This window comes from Eumetopias jubatus, unplaced genomic scaffold (assembly GCF_037043125.1).
Source record: "Eumetopias jubatus isolate StellerSeaLion01/CBP00866 unplaced genomic scaffold, mEumJub1_p1.0 scaffold_9, whole genome shotgun sequence".
NCBI classification, from domain to species: domain Eukaryota; kingdom Metazoa; phylum Chordata; class Mammalia; order Carnivora; family Otariidae; genus Eumetopias; species Eumetopias jubatus.
The window spans coordinates 101,347,733-101,363,494 of record NW_028274815.1 but is presented as its reverse complement, the minus strand read 5'-3'; the positions used below and the strand labels follow the sequence as shown (position 1 = coordinate 101,363,494).

Below are 15,762 nucleotides of genomic sequence, written 5' to 3'. Positions count from 1 at the left end.
ATATGATCCAGCCATTGCACTACTGGGTATTTACAACAAAGATACAAATGTAGGGACCCAAAGGGGTACATGCACCCCAATATTTATAGCAGCAACGTCCACAATAGCCAAACTGTGGAAAGAGCCAAGATGTCCATCGACAGATGAATGGATAAAGAAGCGGTGGTATATATACACAATGGAATATTATGCAGCCATCAAAAGGAATGAGATCTTGCCATTTGCAACGACATGGATGGTACTGGAGGGCGTTATGCTGAGTGAATTAAGTCAATCAGAGAAAGACATGTATCATATGACCTCACTGATATGAGGAATTCTTAATCTCAGGAAACAAACTGAGGGTTGCTGGAGTGGTAGGGGGTGGGAGGGATGGGGTGGCTGGGTGATAGACATTGGGGAGGGTATGTCCTATGATTCACACTGTGAATTGTACAAGACTGATGAATCATGGATCTGTACTTCTGAAACAAATAATGCAATATATGTTAAGAAAAAAAAAGATGAAGATAGCAGGAAGGGAAGAATGAACGGGAGTAAGTCGGTGGGGGAGACGGACCATTAGAGACGATGGACTGTGAAAAACAAATTGAGGGTTCTAGAGGGCAGGGTGTTGGGGGGATGGGTTAGCCTGGTGATGGGTATTAAAGAGGGCACATTCTGCGTGGAGCACTGGGTGTTATTCACAAACAATGAATCATGGAACACTACATCAAAAACTCATGATATATGGTGATTAACATAACAATAAAAATTATTAAAAAAATAAAATAAAATAGAACTAATACCTAAAAAATAAGACAACTGGAAATATTTAGAAACATAGTAAAAAAAAAGAAGAAAGTGCCTCCCAAAATTTTAAAGAAATACATATATGTACAAAATATGGTTGATATGATGAAGGGATGGAATATGACTGTAAAGATGAAAAGTATAAAACATTTTATAAAAGGAATTGATGATAAGTTGTTTGAAAAAAGAAAGAAGAGGATTTAAAAAAAAAAGAAAGAAAAAAGTGGGGGAGAGAATGTGATCAGGCAGGAGACTAGAACAAAGCCATACACTTGAGATTTAGGGTATATTTTGATCTGTTAGAAGAAACTGTATCTCAAAATTTTAAAGAGAGAACAACATATATATATGCCAAAAATAAGGGTAACTACTATGAATCGATAGAATATGACTCTAAAAATGAAAAATAAAAATGTTTTTTTTAAAAAGGGATTGATAAGACCTTGGTTGAAAAAGGGAAAAAGAAAAATTCAAAAAAAAACGTTAAAAAAAATTTACTGTGAAAGACTAAAGAATCATGGTAAAAAAGCCATGAATTCTATGAGCAGTATTCCCCTAGCACTGGAGTTCTGCCATTCTCATTGATCAGTAAACTCGGACTTGGCTGGCTGTGCTTGCTGATCTTCTGGGGAAGGGGTCTGTTGCCATGGTTCCCAAATGTCTTTGCTGGAGGCGGAATTGCCCCGCCCTTGTGGGGTCCGGGCTAAGTAATCTGCTCAGGTTTCCTCTCGGGAGCTTTTGTTCCCCACAAGCTTTCCATACAACTTTGGAGGACAAGAGTGAAAATGGCGGCCTCCCAATCTCTGCCCCGGAGGAGCTGAGAACTCAGGGCCCCGCTCCTCAGTGCGCCCCCAGAGAAAAGCAGTCAACCACTCCCGTCTCCTCGGTCTCCGGCCGCACTCCGTGCTCACCCGGCCTGTGACCGAGCATTTCTATCTCTGGCACCTGACTCGGTGTGGAGTCTCAAAACCCAACAGATCCCTGTGGTATGCTCCCGCGCTGCTCCTCCCAGGGGAGGAAGGTGAGTCTCCCCGGATCTGCCACTTGTTGGGTCCCTGCTGGAAGACCAGTGGCTCGACTGTTTCACCGATCACAGTTAATGGCAACCCCGAGCTGAGAGCCCGCGCCTCGGCGCCGGCTCTGCAGCCGGCTTCCCTGCTCTGATACCCAGGAATTCTGCTGCACTCAGGCACCCCCGGTCTTTCTGTGACCCTGAGGGTTCTGAGACCACACTGTCCTGCGAGGGTTTCACCCCCTGCTTAGCCACTGGAGCGACGTCCCTCAGCGGAGCCGACTTCTTAAAGTTCCAATTTTGTGCTCCGCGGTCTATCACTTGCCAGAAGTGGCCGACGGAGGCCCCTCCCCCACTGTCTATCCTCTCGAATATCACCTTGGATTCACTTCTCTGCAAGTCCTACCTTCCAGAAAGTGGTCGCTTTTCTGTTCAGAGAGTTCTTGCTATTCTTTTCTTCAATCTCCTGTTGAGTTTGTAGGTGTTCAAAATGGTTTGATCCCTATCCAGCTGAATTCCTGAGACCAGACGATATCCAGGTCTCCTACTCCTCCACCATCTTGCTCCAACCCGCCTCTCACATTTCCTTTCATCTCAAGTTGTCTGTAGCCCTTGGGGAAGTGGTGCATTTGTCCCCATGGTTACTAATGCAAATTGGCTGCAGGGAGCCAAGGGCAGCACTTGGGGGAGTGAGTGGTCTTTGAAGGAGAAAAAAAAATGTGCCTCTTTAGAGGAACGGTCCACAAATTTGCTCAGCAGCTGAGCAGGGTCCTCCCTTGATAGGGGGCCCAAGGATGGAGTTTGGTCAGCCTAGAGCTGGTTCTCATTCCCAGGGTGTAGGAAGGAGGCACCTCATTGGGGGAGACCTATACCAGTTAAATGTTCAACTGGCCCAGATGTCTTATTACATGGCAGAGTAGGGTGTCATGGTGGTGGTAGGGGTCTCTGAACTACACTCAGCCCAGGAGCCCTGGGCCAGATGCACTTTTCAAGGCTACTTTTGGTGCTCCAGATAAAGGCTGCTGTTGTATGGGGCTTTTTCTCCTACTGTCACCTCAAGAATACTATCCTCAGTCTGGAGTAGAATGCCTTGGTCAGCTGCTTCCATGAAAGACATCTGTCGTTCTCTACTGGGTTCTCTTCACTGGTACCATTAGTTTCTTAAGATTTTTAAGAAATGAAAAAGTACTGATCAAGATGAAGCATATACGGCCTCTTCACTGGAGGGATTCCTGGAGAAGCTGTGCCCTCAGTGTCTTTTCACCTCCTCCTCCTCCTGCAGTGGCGGCGGCACCAGGAGCATTTAGCAGTGGCAACTTGAGGCTGCACCCCGGGCCAGCCCCCCAGGGTGGTGCTCAACTGAGAGGGGGGCTCAGCGCCCCAAGGGGTGTGTGTAGGGTGGGGGTGGCCAGCTGGGACAAGCTGGTGGCCCTAAAAAACCTCCCACACACCCCCACACACAAACCCCTTTGGAGTTGCAGGCTGCCTCTCTAAGAGCAGAGGCAGCAAGAGGACATGTGTGTCTTGTTCAGGACCACGTGGGGGAGAGCAGTGGGGACGGAGACCGGCACCACCTTCTGGTCCTCCAGTGGTATTGCTAACTTGCCTTCCTGACCCAGTCAGTACCAATCTATTCCACTTGGGAAAGACCTAGAGTCAACTAAAGAAGCACAAACTGGAGACATTAAAACTATTGGTTATCTCTCACATCTATAAATGAGAAGGCCTGTAAACTAGTCAAAAGAGATGAATTGCCTATGTGCTATCAAACTAGATGTTGAAGTGAAAAATCTAAGGAGCTAAATTTATAAATAAAATAAATATGAGGGGGAGAAGCAAGATGGAGGAGGAGTAGGAGACCTAAATTTTGTCTGGTCCCAGGAATTCAGCTGGATAGGGATCAAACCATTCTGAACACCTACGAACTCAATAGGAGATCGAAGAAAAGAATAGCAACAACTCTCTGAACAGAAAAGTGACCACTTTCTGGAAGGTAGGATGTGCAGAGAAGTGAATCCGAGGCGATATTCGGGAGGATAGACGGTGGGGGAGGGGGCCTCATCAGCCGCTAACGGCAAGTGACAGAGCCACGGAACACAAAATCGGAACTTTTACAAGTCAGCTCCGCTGAGGGATGTCACTCCAGTGGATAAGCAGGGGGTGGAACCCTCGCTGGGACAGTGTGGTCTCATGACCCTCAGGGTCACACAAAGACCAGGGCTGCCTGAGTGCGGCAGAGCTCCCAGGTATCAGAGCAGGGAAGCTGGCTGCAGAGACAGAGCCGCGGAGTGGGCTCTCAGCTCGGCGTTGCCATAAACTGTGATCCACGGCACAGTCAGGCCACTGGTCTTCCAGCAGGGACCCAACAAGTGGCAGGAAGGGAGACTCCCCTTCCTCCCTTGGGAGAAGCGGTGTGGGAGCAACCGCAGGGATCTCCTGGGTTTGGAGACTCCAAACGGGGTTGTGTGCCAGAGATAGAAATGCTCAGTCACAGGCCAGGTGAGCACGGAGTGTGGCTGGAGACCCGGGAGACAGGAGTGATTGACTGCTTTTCTCTGGTGGCACAGTGAAGAGTGGGGCCCTGAGTTCTCAGCCCCTCCATGGCGGAGATTGGGAGGCCGCCATTTTCACGCTCATCCTCCTTGCAGGGAACAAAATCTCCCTAGACCAAACCAGAGCAAATTACTAAGCCCAGACCCCACAAGGGCGGGGCAATTCCACCTCTGGCAAAGACATTTGGGAACCACGGCAACAGGCCCTGCCCCCAGAAGATCAGCAAGAACAGCCAGCCAAGACCAAGTTTCCCAACCAATGAGAATGGCAGAACTCCAGCGCTAGGGGAATACAGCACATAGAATTCATGGCTTTTTTCCCATGATTCTTTAGTCTTTCAAAATTAATTTTTTTAATATTCTTTTTCCCTTTTTCAACCAACATCTTACCAATCCCTTTTTAAAATAATTTTTATTTTTCATTTTTAGAGTCATATTCTATCCCTTCATAGTAGTTAACCTTATTTTTGGTATATATGCATAACTTGTTCCCTCTTTAAAATTTTGGGATACAGTTTCTTCTAACAGACCAAAATATACCCTAAATCTCTAGTGTAAAGCCTTGTTCTAGTCTCCTGCCTGATCATATTCTCTCCCTTTTTTTTTTAAATCTTCTTTCTTTTTTCAACCAACTTCTTATCTTAGCAATTTCTTTTATAAAATCTTTTATGATTTTCATCCTTACAGTCATATTCCAACACTTCATTGTATTTACCCTTATTTTTGTACATATATAAGATTTTCTTTCTTCAAAATTTTGGGAGGCACTTTCTTCTAACAGACCAAAATACACCCAAAATCTAGTGTGTGGCACTGATCTATTTACCAGCCTGATCATATTTGATCAAATTCTTTTTTATTTATCTTTTCCTTTTTTTTCTTTTTCTTTCTTTCCCTTTCTTTTCCCCTGGTTTCAGGTCTCTTCTGATTTGTATAGTGTATATTTTTCTGGTGTCGTTTTTACCCTGTTAGGATTTTGTTCTCTCATTCATCTATGGTCCTCTGGTCAAAAATAACAAGATGGAAAAAATCACCTCAAAAAAAAAAAAAGGAACAAGAGGCAGTACCTAATGCCAGGGGCCTAATCAATACAGACATTCGTAAAATGTTGGAACTAGAGTTCAGAATGATGATTTTAAAGATACTAGCTAGGCTTGAAAAAAGCGTGGAAGATATTACAAAAACCCTTTCTGGAGAAATAAAAGAACTAAAATCTAAACAAGTTGATATCAAAAAGTCTATTAATGAGGTGCAATAAAAAATGGAGGCTCTCACCGCTAGGATAAATGAGGCAGAAGAGAGAATTAGTGATATAGAAGACCAAATGATGGAAAATAAAGAAGTTGAGAAAAAAAGAGATAAACAACTACTGGATTACGAGGGCAGAATTCGAGACATAAGTGATACCATTAGACAAAACAATATTAGAATAATTGGGATCCCAGAAGAAGAAGGAAGAGAGAGAGGGGAAGAAGGTATATTGGAACAAATTATAGCAGAGAACTTCCCTAATTTGGGGAAGGAAACACATCAAAATCCAGGAGGCTCAGAGAACCCCTCTCAAAGTCAGTAAAAATAGGTCAATACCCCGACATCTAATAGTAAAACTTACGAGTCTCAGAGACAAAGAGAAAATCCATAGCTCAGGAGAAGAGATATGTAAACTACAATTGTAGAAATATTAGATTGACAACAGCCCTATCCACAGAGACCTGGCAGGCCAGAAAGGACTGGCATGATATATTCAGAGCACGAAATGAGAAAAATATGCAGCCAAGAATACTATATCCAGCTAGGCTGTCATTGAAATTAGAAGGAGAGCTCAAAAGCTTCCAGGACAAACAAAAACTAAAGGAATGTGCAAACACGAAACCAGCCCTCCAAGAAATCTTGAAAGGGGTCCTCTAAGCCAAGAGAGATCCTAAAACAGCATAGATCAGAAATGAACACAGACAATATACAGTAACAGTCACCTTACAGGCAATACAATGGCACTAAATTCATATCTTTCAATAGTTACCCTGAATGTAAATGGGCTAAATGCCCCAATCAAATGACAGAGGCTACCAGATTGGATAAAAAGACAAGACCTATGAATACGCTGTCTGCAAGAGACTCATTTTAGACCCAAAGACACCCCAGGTTGAAAGTGAGGGGGTGGCAAACCATTTACCATGCTAATGGACACCAAAAGAAAGCTGGGGTGGCAATCCTTATATCAGAAAAATTAGACTTTTAAACCAAAGATTGTAATAAGAGATGAGGAAGGACACTATATCCTACTTAAAGGGTCTATCCAACAAGAAGATCTAACAATTGTAAATATCTATGCCTCTAACATGGGAGCAGCCAATTATATAAGGCAATTAATAACAAGCAAAGAAACACATTGACAACAATACAATAATAGTGGGGGACTTTAACACCCCCCTCACTGAAATGGACAGATCATCTAAGCAAAAGATCAACAAGGAAGTAAAGACTTTAAATGACACAGTGGACCAAATGGACCTCACAGGCATATTCAGAACATTCCATCCCAAAGCAACAGAATACATATTCTTCTCTGGTGCCCATGGAACATTCTCCATAATAGATCACATCCTAGGTCACAAATCAGGTCTCAACTGGTACCAAAAGTTTGAGATCATTCCCTGCATATTTTCAGACCACAATGCTTTGAAACTAGAACTCAATCACAAGAGGAAAGTCAGAAGGAACTCAAATACATGGAGGTTAAAGGGCATCCTACTAAAGAATGAATGGGTCAACCAGGAAATTAAAGAAGAATTTAAAAAATTCATGGAAACAAATGAAAATAAAAACACAATGGTTCAAAATCTTTGGGATGCAGCAAAGGCAGCCCTAAGAGGAAAGTATATAGCAATACAAACCTTTCTCAATAAAAGGAAAGATCTCAAATACACAACCTAACCCTACACCTAAAGGTGCCGGAGAAATATAGGAAATAAAGCCTAAACCCAGTAGGGAAAGAGAAATAATAAACATCAGAGCAGAAATCAATGAAATAGAAACCAAAGGAACAGTAGAACAGATCAACGAAACTAGGAGCTGGTTCTTTGAAAGAATTAATAAGATTGATAATCCCCTGTTCAGACTCATCAAAAAGAAAAGATAAAGGACCCAAATCAACAAAATCGTGAATGAAAGAGGAGAAATCACAACCAACACCAAAGAAATACAAACAATTATTTTTAATTAATATAAATATATTAACATAATATAAGAATATATTATGAGCAAATGTATGGCAGCAGTTTAGATAATCTGGAAGAAATGAGTGCATTCTTAGAGATGTATAAATTACCAAAACTGAACCAGGAAGAAACAGAAAACCTGAACAGACCTATAACCACTAAGGAAATTGAAGCAGTCATCAAAAAATCTCCCAAGAAACAAGAGCCCAGGGCCAGATGGCTTCCCAGGGGAATTCTACCAAACATTTCAAGAAGAATTAATACCTATTCTCCTGAAACTGTTCCAAAAAATAGAAATGGAAGGAAAACTTCCAAACTCGTTTTATGAGGCCACCATTACCTTGATCCCCAAACCAGACAAAGACCCCATCTAAAAGAATTACAGACCAATATCCGTGATGGACATGGATGCAAAAATTCTCACCAAAATACTAGCCAATAGGATCCAACAGTACATTAAAAGGATTATTCACCACGACCAAGTGGGATTTATCCCTGGGCTGTAAGGTTGGTTCAACATCCGCAAATCAATCACTGTTATACAATACATTAATAAAAGAAATAACAAGAACCATATGATCCTCTCAATAGATGCAGAAAAAGCATTTGACAAAGTACAGCATCCTTTCTTGATCAAAACTCTTCAGAGTATAGGAATAGAGGGTACATACCTCAACATCATAAAAGCCATCTATGAAAAACCTACAGCGAATATCCTACTCAATAGGGAAAAACTGAGAGCTTTCCCCCTAATGCCAGGAACACGGCAGGGATGTCCACTATCACCACGGCTATTCAACACAGTATTAGATGTCCTAGCCACAGCAATGAGACATCAAAAAGAAATCAAAGTCATCTGAATCGGCAAAGAAGAAGTCAAACTCTCACTCAGTGCAGATGTTATGATACTTTATGTGGAAAACCCAAAAGACTCCACCCCAAAACTGCTAGAACTCATACAGGAATTCAGCCAAGTGGCAGGATATAAAATCAATGCACAGAAATCAGTTGCATTCCTATACGCCAACAAGACAGAAGAGAGAGAAATTAAGGAGTCGATCCCATTTACAATTGCACCCCAAACCATAAGATCCCTAGGAATAAATCTAACCAAAGAGGCAAAGAATCTGTACTCAGAAAACTATAAACTACTCATGAAAGAAATTGAGGAAGACACAAAGAAATGGAAAAAGGTTCCATGCTCATGGATTGGAAGAAGAAATATTGTGAAGATGTCAATGCTACCTAGAGCATTGTACACATTCAATGTAATCCCTATCAAAATACCATCCACTTTTTTCAAAGAAATGGAACAAATAATCCTAAAAGTTGTATGGAACCAGAAAAGACCCCGAATAGCCAGAGGAATGTTGAAAAAGAAAAGCAAAGCTGGCGGCATCACAATTTCGGACTTCAAGCTCTATTACGAAACTGTTATCATCAAGACAGTATGGTACTGGCACAAAAACAGACACATAGATTAATGGAACAGAATAAAGAGCCCAGAAATGGACCCTCAAGTCTATGGTCAACTAATCTTTGACAAAGCAGGAAAGAATGTCCAGTGGAGAAAAGACAGTCTTCAACAAATGGCGTTGGGAAAATTGCACAACCACATGCAGAAGAATAAAATTGGGCCATTTTCTTACACCACATACAAAAATAGACTCAAAATGGTTGAAAGACCTAAATGTGAGACAGGAGTCCATCAAAATTCTTGAGGAAAACACAGGCATCAACCTCTTCGACCTCAGCCACAGCAACTTCTTTCTCGAAACATTGCCAAAGGCAAGGGAAGCAAAGGCAAAAATGAACTATTGGGACTTCATCAAGGTAAAAAGCTTTTGCACAGCAAAAGAAACAGTCAACAAAACCAAGAGACAACCGACAGAATGGGAGAAGATATTTGCAAATGACATGTCAGATAACGGGCTAGTCTCCAAAATCTATGAAGAACTTATCAAACTCAACACCCAAAGAACAAATAATCCAATCAATAAATGGGCAGAAGACATGAACAGATATTTCTGCAAAGAAGACATCCAAATGGTTAACAGACACATGAAAAAGTGCTCAACATTGCTCGGCATCAGGGAAATCCAAATCAAAAACCTCAATGAGATACCACCTCACAACAGTCAGAATGGCTAAAATTAACAAGTCAGGAAATGACAGATCTTGGCGGGGGTGCAGAGAAAGGGAACCCTCGTACACTGTCAGTGGGAATGCAAGCTGGTGCAGCCACTCTGGAAAACAGTATGGAGGTTTCTCAAAAATTTGAAAATAGAGCTATCCTACGAACCAGCAATTGCACTACTGGGTATTTACCCCAAAGATACAAAGGTAGTGATCTGAAGGTGCACCCTGATGTTTATAGCGACAATGTTCACAATAGGCAAAGTATGGAAAGAGTCAAGATGTCCATCGACAGATGAATGGAAAGGAAGAAGTGGTATATATATACAATGGAATATTATGCAGCCATCAAAAGGAGTGAAATATTGCCATTTGCAACGACGTGGATGGAACTGGAGGGTATTTGATGAGCGAAATAAGTCGATCAGAGAAAGACATGTATCATATGATCTCACTAATATGAGGAATTCTTAATCTCAGGAAACAAACTGAGGGTTGCTGGAGTGGGGGTGGCGTAGGAGGGATGGGGTAGCTGGATGATAGACATTCAGGAAAGTATGTGCTATGGTGAGCACTGTGAATTGTGAAAGACTATTGAATCACAGACCTGTACTTCTGAAACAAATAATAAGGTATATGTTAAAAAAAAATAGCAGGAAGTGAAAAATGAAGGGGGGGAAATCAGAGGTGTAGACGAACCATGAGAGACTATGGACTCTGAGAAACAAACTGAGGGTTCTGGAGGGGAGGAGGGTTGGGGATGGGTTAGCCTGGTGATGGGTATTAAAAAGGGCACGTGTTGCATGGAGCACTGGGCGTTATACGTCAACAATGAATCATGGAACACTACATCAAAAACTAATGATGTATGGTGATTAACATAACATAATAAAATTTAAAAAAAAAGATGAAGCATGTACCTTTCCAATAAATGCCATGGCATTTGCACTCCCAGCCTTTGCTGCCTTTAAGAAGTAGTATAATGCTTTCTGGAGAGGAAAGGGACAGTATTATTGATGGTCACAAACATATCCTACAAAATGACTTTTCAGACCAAACTTTATTTCATTTAACATGCATTCAAAAAGTATTTATGAAATGCACACACCTTTTAAGGTACTATTTCAAATGCTATTTCAAACCTAAACCTGAAGAGTGGGAGCTATATATGGTTCACATATGTAATTTTAAAATGTGAGGCTTTGGTTTCTCGCATGTGGAAAGGCATGATGGGCATGTGGCTTTTTGGAGGACAGATGGATCCCAGCTCGAGAACTACATTGTCTATTATTTTGAAAAGTATGCTTCGATGTTGACACTATGTACTTATTTCATAAGACAGTTTGTACAATTTGGTAGAATTGGATATGTAGCTTCCTAATGTTTATAAGGTGGAGTGAATAAAACAAGACACATCTGGCCGCCTGCTGAGACCAGGTCTTTTTACAGAGGTAAACTTCAGGCCAATTCTTTCTAAATCAAAATGAAGGAGCCCAGCCTAGTCTCTGATTCTCTTTAGGTCATAACATTAATTGAAATGCTCAGTCTAGAACTTATAAGGGTTGACCTGACCCTTCTTGCCCATTCCCTAGGCCTCATCTTGACCTCTTAGAAGTTCTCCTCAGAAACTACATGAAGCATTAAAAGAAATCCACTGCAGGAATGAGGAATGAAGACACTCTCTGAAGTGTCTTTTTAGGACACAACTCGTCTGCTCTTTAAAAAGCCTTGACTAGGTTGATGGGCAAGGATCTGCTCCTCCTCAAAGAGAAGAGAAGGTTTAAAGAAGAAATGTGAGTAGTTCTTTTATATGTAAATTTACTCCAGAAATATTGCCAATTTATTTGGGAGCCACACCCTTGTTCTAAAGTCAGTGTGCCTTGTGGACATAATTAATATAAATGCCACCAGGGCTGTACCTCACCAAACCATACACCCATGCATCCATCCACCTCTTCTAGTCTTCATTTATTCTTTCAGAAACTTGATTGAAAAGAGCTATGTATATGGTAGTATGTTGTTATTATAGGTGAGTCACGAATGAATAAAAAATACCATCCCTACACTTGCTCTCTACCAATACTGCTGAGAAGAAAGGTATATATGCAAATAGCAATGACAGTGGGTGAGAGGTGGGAACAAAGGAACACCAAAAAGAATTAGAGAGGTATGGCATAACAATTATACATATGTGTTTTACAATCTTTGTCTTACCTAATCTTCACAACAGCACTAGAAGAAGGTACTATTAATATCTGAGCCAATTTTGTGACACTGAAAGTCAAGCAACTGGTACTAGAGTCCCATAAGCAGCCTGATTCCAATTTCCATGCACTTAGTACTCTGCCTTCATGGTGTCAAGAAAGAGGACTCAAATGACAAAGGTCTCACAAAAAAATGGAGAGAATTCACCAGTGCAGAGGACATCATAGGCTGAGGAATAACATGAGTAAGGAACAGAGATAGAAATGTCCAAGGTGTGTCTAGGAAATACTAATTACCTCAGTATGGCTGAAGTAGAATATCCAAAAGCTAAGACTTGCAAGAATATGATGGGGCCATATTTTAACAGTCTTGAATACTAGGCCAAGGCTTCTATTTTCTTTGGTAGAAGATAAAAGCTGTTGGAAATTTATGAGCATAAGGGAATCTTAAAACAACAAATGATGTCCAAAATGTCCAGAACAACCTAAGTGTCAATTGGATAGGAGAAAATTGTAGCAATGTATGATTTATCAATCATCTATCAGTAAACAAATCAAATGTATGATTTACCAATCACATTTATCAGACCCCATTAATATAGAAAATGAAGGTATTTCTTATGAATGCCTCTACTGAGCCAAGACCCAAATATACCTATAGGCAACTATCATGGCAAGCATCCATAGATTTAAATGTCTGAATCCCCTGTACTTAGCACAGTGTCTAACTGTATATCAGGCATTCAGGAAATATTTCTGGAGTGAATACATGAGCGAGGCAATGAAAGGATAAGTTTATAAATCTCTAAAACGGGGAGCTGGATTTTAAGCTTTATAGTCCCTTATAGCTCTTATACTATGATTCTGTGAAATAATTTTCAAAGTCCAGTTTCAGAATTTGGCTCTCAAAATATTTGGCAATAGAAAATCTTGGGAAAAAATTGTCAGTCTGAGAAACTATATTTGAATTGTTAAAAGAGAATAAGCAAATAAGAATCAGAAGAAAATAAGAATCCTGGAGTTTTCCCCATCTTTCAATATGATGATCCCATAAAGACAAAGGAATTGAAGCTTTCTCTAATTTCCCCTTCTACACCCTTCCACTCTCATGGCTTACTTGACATTTCAGTTCTCTTTTATTTGTCTTTAAATTAACCTGACTTTAGTGCTACTGCTTTAATTGTATGAACATTTACTAAACACTATGTGAAAGTATCATGCACGTTACTTTGATGAGTCTTTGCTCTCAAAGAGTTAAGTATCCATTCATCCATCTATCTGTCAATCCCTCCATCTACCCATCCATCCATCTTCCCATCCATCCATCCATCTGCTGTGGTCTGCATATTTGTGTCCCTTCAAAATTCATATGTTGAAAACCTAATACCCAAAGTGATGGTATTAGGAGGTGGGATCTTTGGAAGGTGACTGGCATAGAGCTTTCATGAATGGGATTAGTGCCTTCATAAGGAGGCCTCAGAGAGCTAGCCCATTCTTACTGTTATGTGAGGATACAATGAGAAGTTCATAAACTAGAAGAGGGCCCTATCCAACCATGCTGACACTCTGATCTCAAACTTCTAGCCTCTGGAAATGTGAGAAATAAGTTTCTGTTGTTTATAAGCCACCTAGACTATGGTATTTTGGATATAGCTGCTAAAACTGACTAAGACACCATCCATCCTTCCTTTAAATATTTATGGAGCACCTACTGTCATATTTTACTGATTCTAAGATGTACCCTCACACCCACTTTAATCAGGACACTTCTTACTATCAATGGCATCATATAATTTATAGTGGCAGTGTTTTTTCTTTCTTAATAGAACATAAAGTATCTTATAATTGATGGTGTCTTAGATAGGATGAAATATAGTATGTCCAGGTATTATGCGAAGTGAAATGTTATTATTTAAACATATATCTTCTTAAAACAATGAGCATGATTTTTCATTTGTTCAAGAAAATCCCTAGGTTTAATCAGTTTGTAACATCTCCCCTAGAATGAAATGCCAAGAAAATGTATTACTTTAAAACTATTTATGAATACTTCTTTTATCTCAAAATCTGTAAATCATTCTGAAAAGGAATGAAATTATCTCTTGTTTTTTTAATGGGTGTCAGGGTAGACAAAGCAGTTGCCCTTATATATCTGGTATTATGCCTCTGCTAGGTTTAATTTAGTTATGCCACATCCACTTTATTTTTTTATTAACATATAATGTATTATTTGTTTTAGGGGTAAGGTCTGTGATTCATCAGTCTTACACAATTCACAGCACTCACCATAGCACATACCCTCCCCAATGTCCATCACCCCCCAATCCCTCCCACCCTGAGATATCCACTTTAATAATATGCACCCAAATACCCAGCTTTCCTAATCCAATTTATTCTGAGCCTGTATAAATTTAGGAATGCAAATTACATTAAAATATATGTGTAGAAATTCAATATAATGTAATCAAGGATTGCATATACAATATTTTTCAGTAATTAAAATTTGGTAGTGGGGGAGGGAGCGGTGAAAATGTTACCTATAGTGATAACTCATGAGAGACTAATTTAATCAAACAACGAGAAGAAAAAAAAAAGGCAAACTAGTTTTTTCCCAGTATTTTATTTTATTTAATTTTTTAATTTTTTAATTTTTTTAAAGATTTTATTTATTTATTTGACACACAGAGAGAGATAGCAAGAGAGAGGGAGGGAGCACAAGCAGGGGGAGCGGCAGGCAGAGGGAGAAGCAGGCTTCCTGCATGAGCAGGGAGCCCGATGTGGGGCTTGATCCCAGGACCCTGGGATCATGACCTGAGCTGAAGGCAGCAGTTTAACCAACTGAGCCACCCAGGCGCCCTTTCCCAGTATTTTAATACTTGATTTGCTGGGCAGTAAACTGGGCATTACTTACAATTATAAAGAACCATACACTAATAATTTTCTTTGGTGGACTGAAGCATTGGCATACTGGCTCAAGTGGTGGTTCTCAGGCTGAGGACCAACATATAATGCTTAGGATGTTATCACTCACTCATTCATTCATTCATTCACTAAATACCAAGTACCTAATATGTACCCAGTACTATCAAGAGTATAGGATACATAGGAATGAGTAAGACAAACAAGAACTTACATTCCATTGTGGGGAGACAGATAGTAAACAAGTCAAGATCTATATGATTCAGGGGGTGATATGGGAAAAGGAAAATAAACACTGTGATAGGATAAGTGGTGGAGAGTAGAGTTGATCAAGAAAATCCTCTCTAAGGAAGTAAGACTTGGAAAGATGAGAGGCCAGCCATGGGAAGAGTTGTAGTAACAGCCTTTCAGAAATTGGGTTTTTCCTTTTAGCTTCTCTCACTCCCATGCCACTTCAAGTTGATCCTGGTACAGCTAAACTGTGGTAAGGTGCAAAAATGACCACAATACTTCACAGTTGTGCCTATTAAAAGAAATCCTTTTCCCCTGCCCCTTCAATGTTGGCTGGACTTGTAATTTGCTTTGGCCAAAAGAATGTGGTAGAAGTGATTTGTGAGTTCCAACCCTAGGCTGTAAGAGACTTTCGAGCTTGTCTTCTTAGAACCCTGGGCGGCCATGTGAAAAGCTTGGGCACAGTTGGCTGGAGGAAGGGAGCGTGTGGAGAGTCCTAGTCATCCTAGGTCACAGATGAGGCCATCATAAACCATCCAGCTCTGGCCAATACTCTACAGATGCATGAGCAAGCCTAGTCAAGATTGGTTGAGCCTGGCTGAGACCATAAGACTTACTCAGCTGAGCCCAGCCAAAACTGCTGACCTGACAAAATCATGAATTAAATAAATGGTTGTTGTTTTAAGCCATCTAAATTG

At 40.7% G+C, this 15,762-nt stretch overlaps 1 protein-coding gene across 1 annotated transcript in view; it reads right to left on the bottom strand.

The window, feature by feature from the left end:
- Positions 1-15,762, bottom strand: part of SEL1L2 (SEL1L2 adaptor subunit of SYVN1 ubiquitin ligase) — a 136,004-nt gene that overhangs the window by 34,943 nt on the left and 85,299 nt on the right. Inside the window, exon 11 of the mRNA XM_028112980.1 lies at positions 10,631-10,699. Coding sequence (XP_027968781.1) covers positions 10,631-10,699 — 69 coding nt within the window. The remainder of the gene's footprint in view (positions 1-10,630; positions 10,700-15,762) is intronic.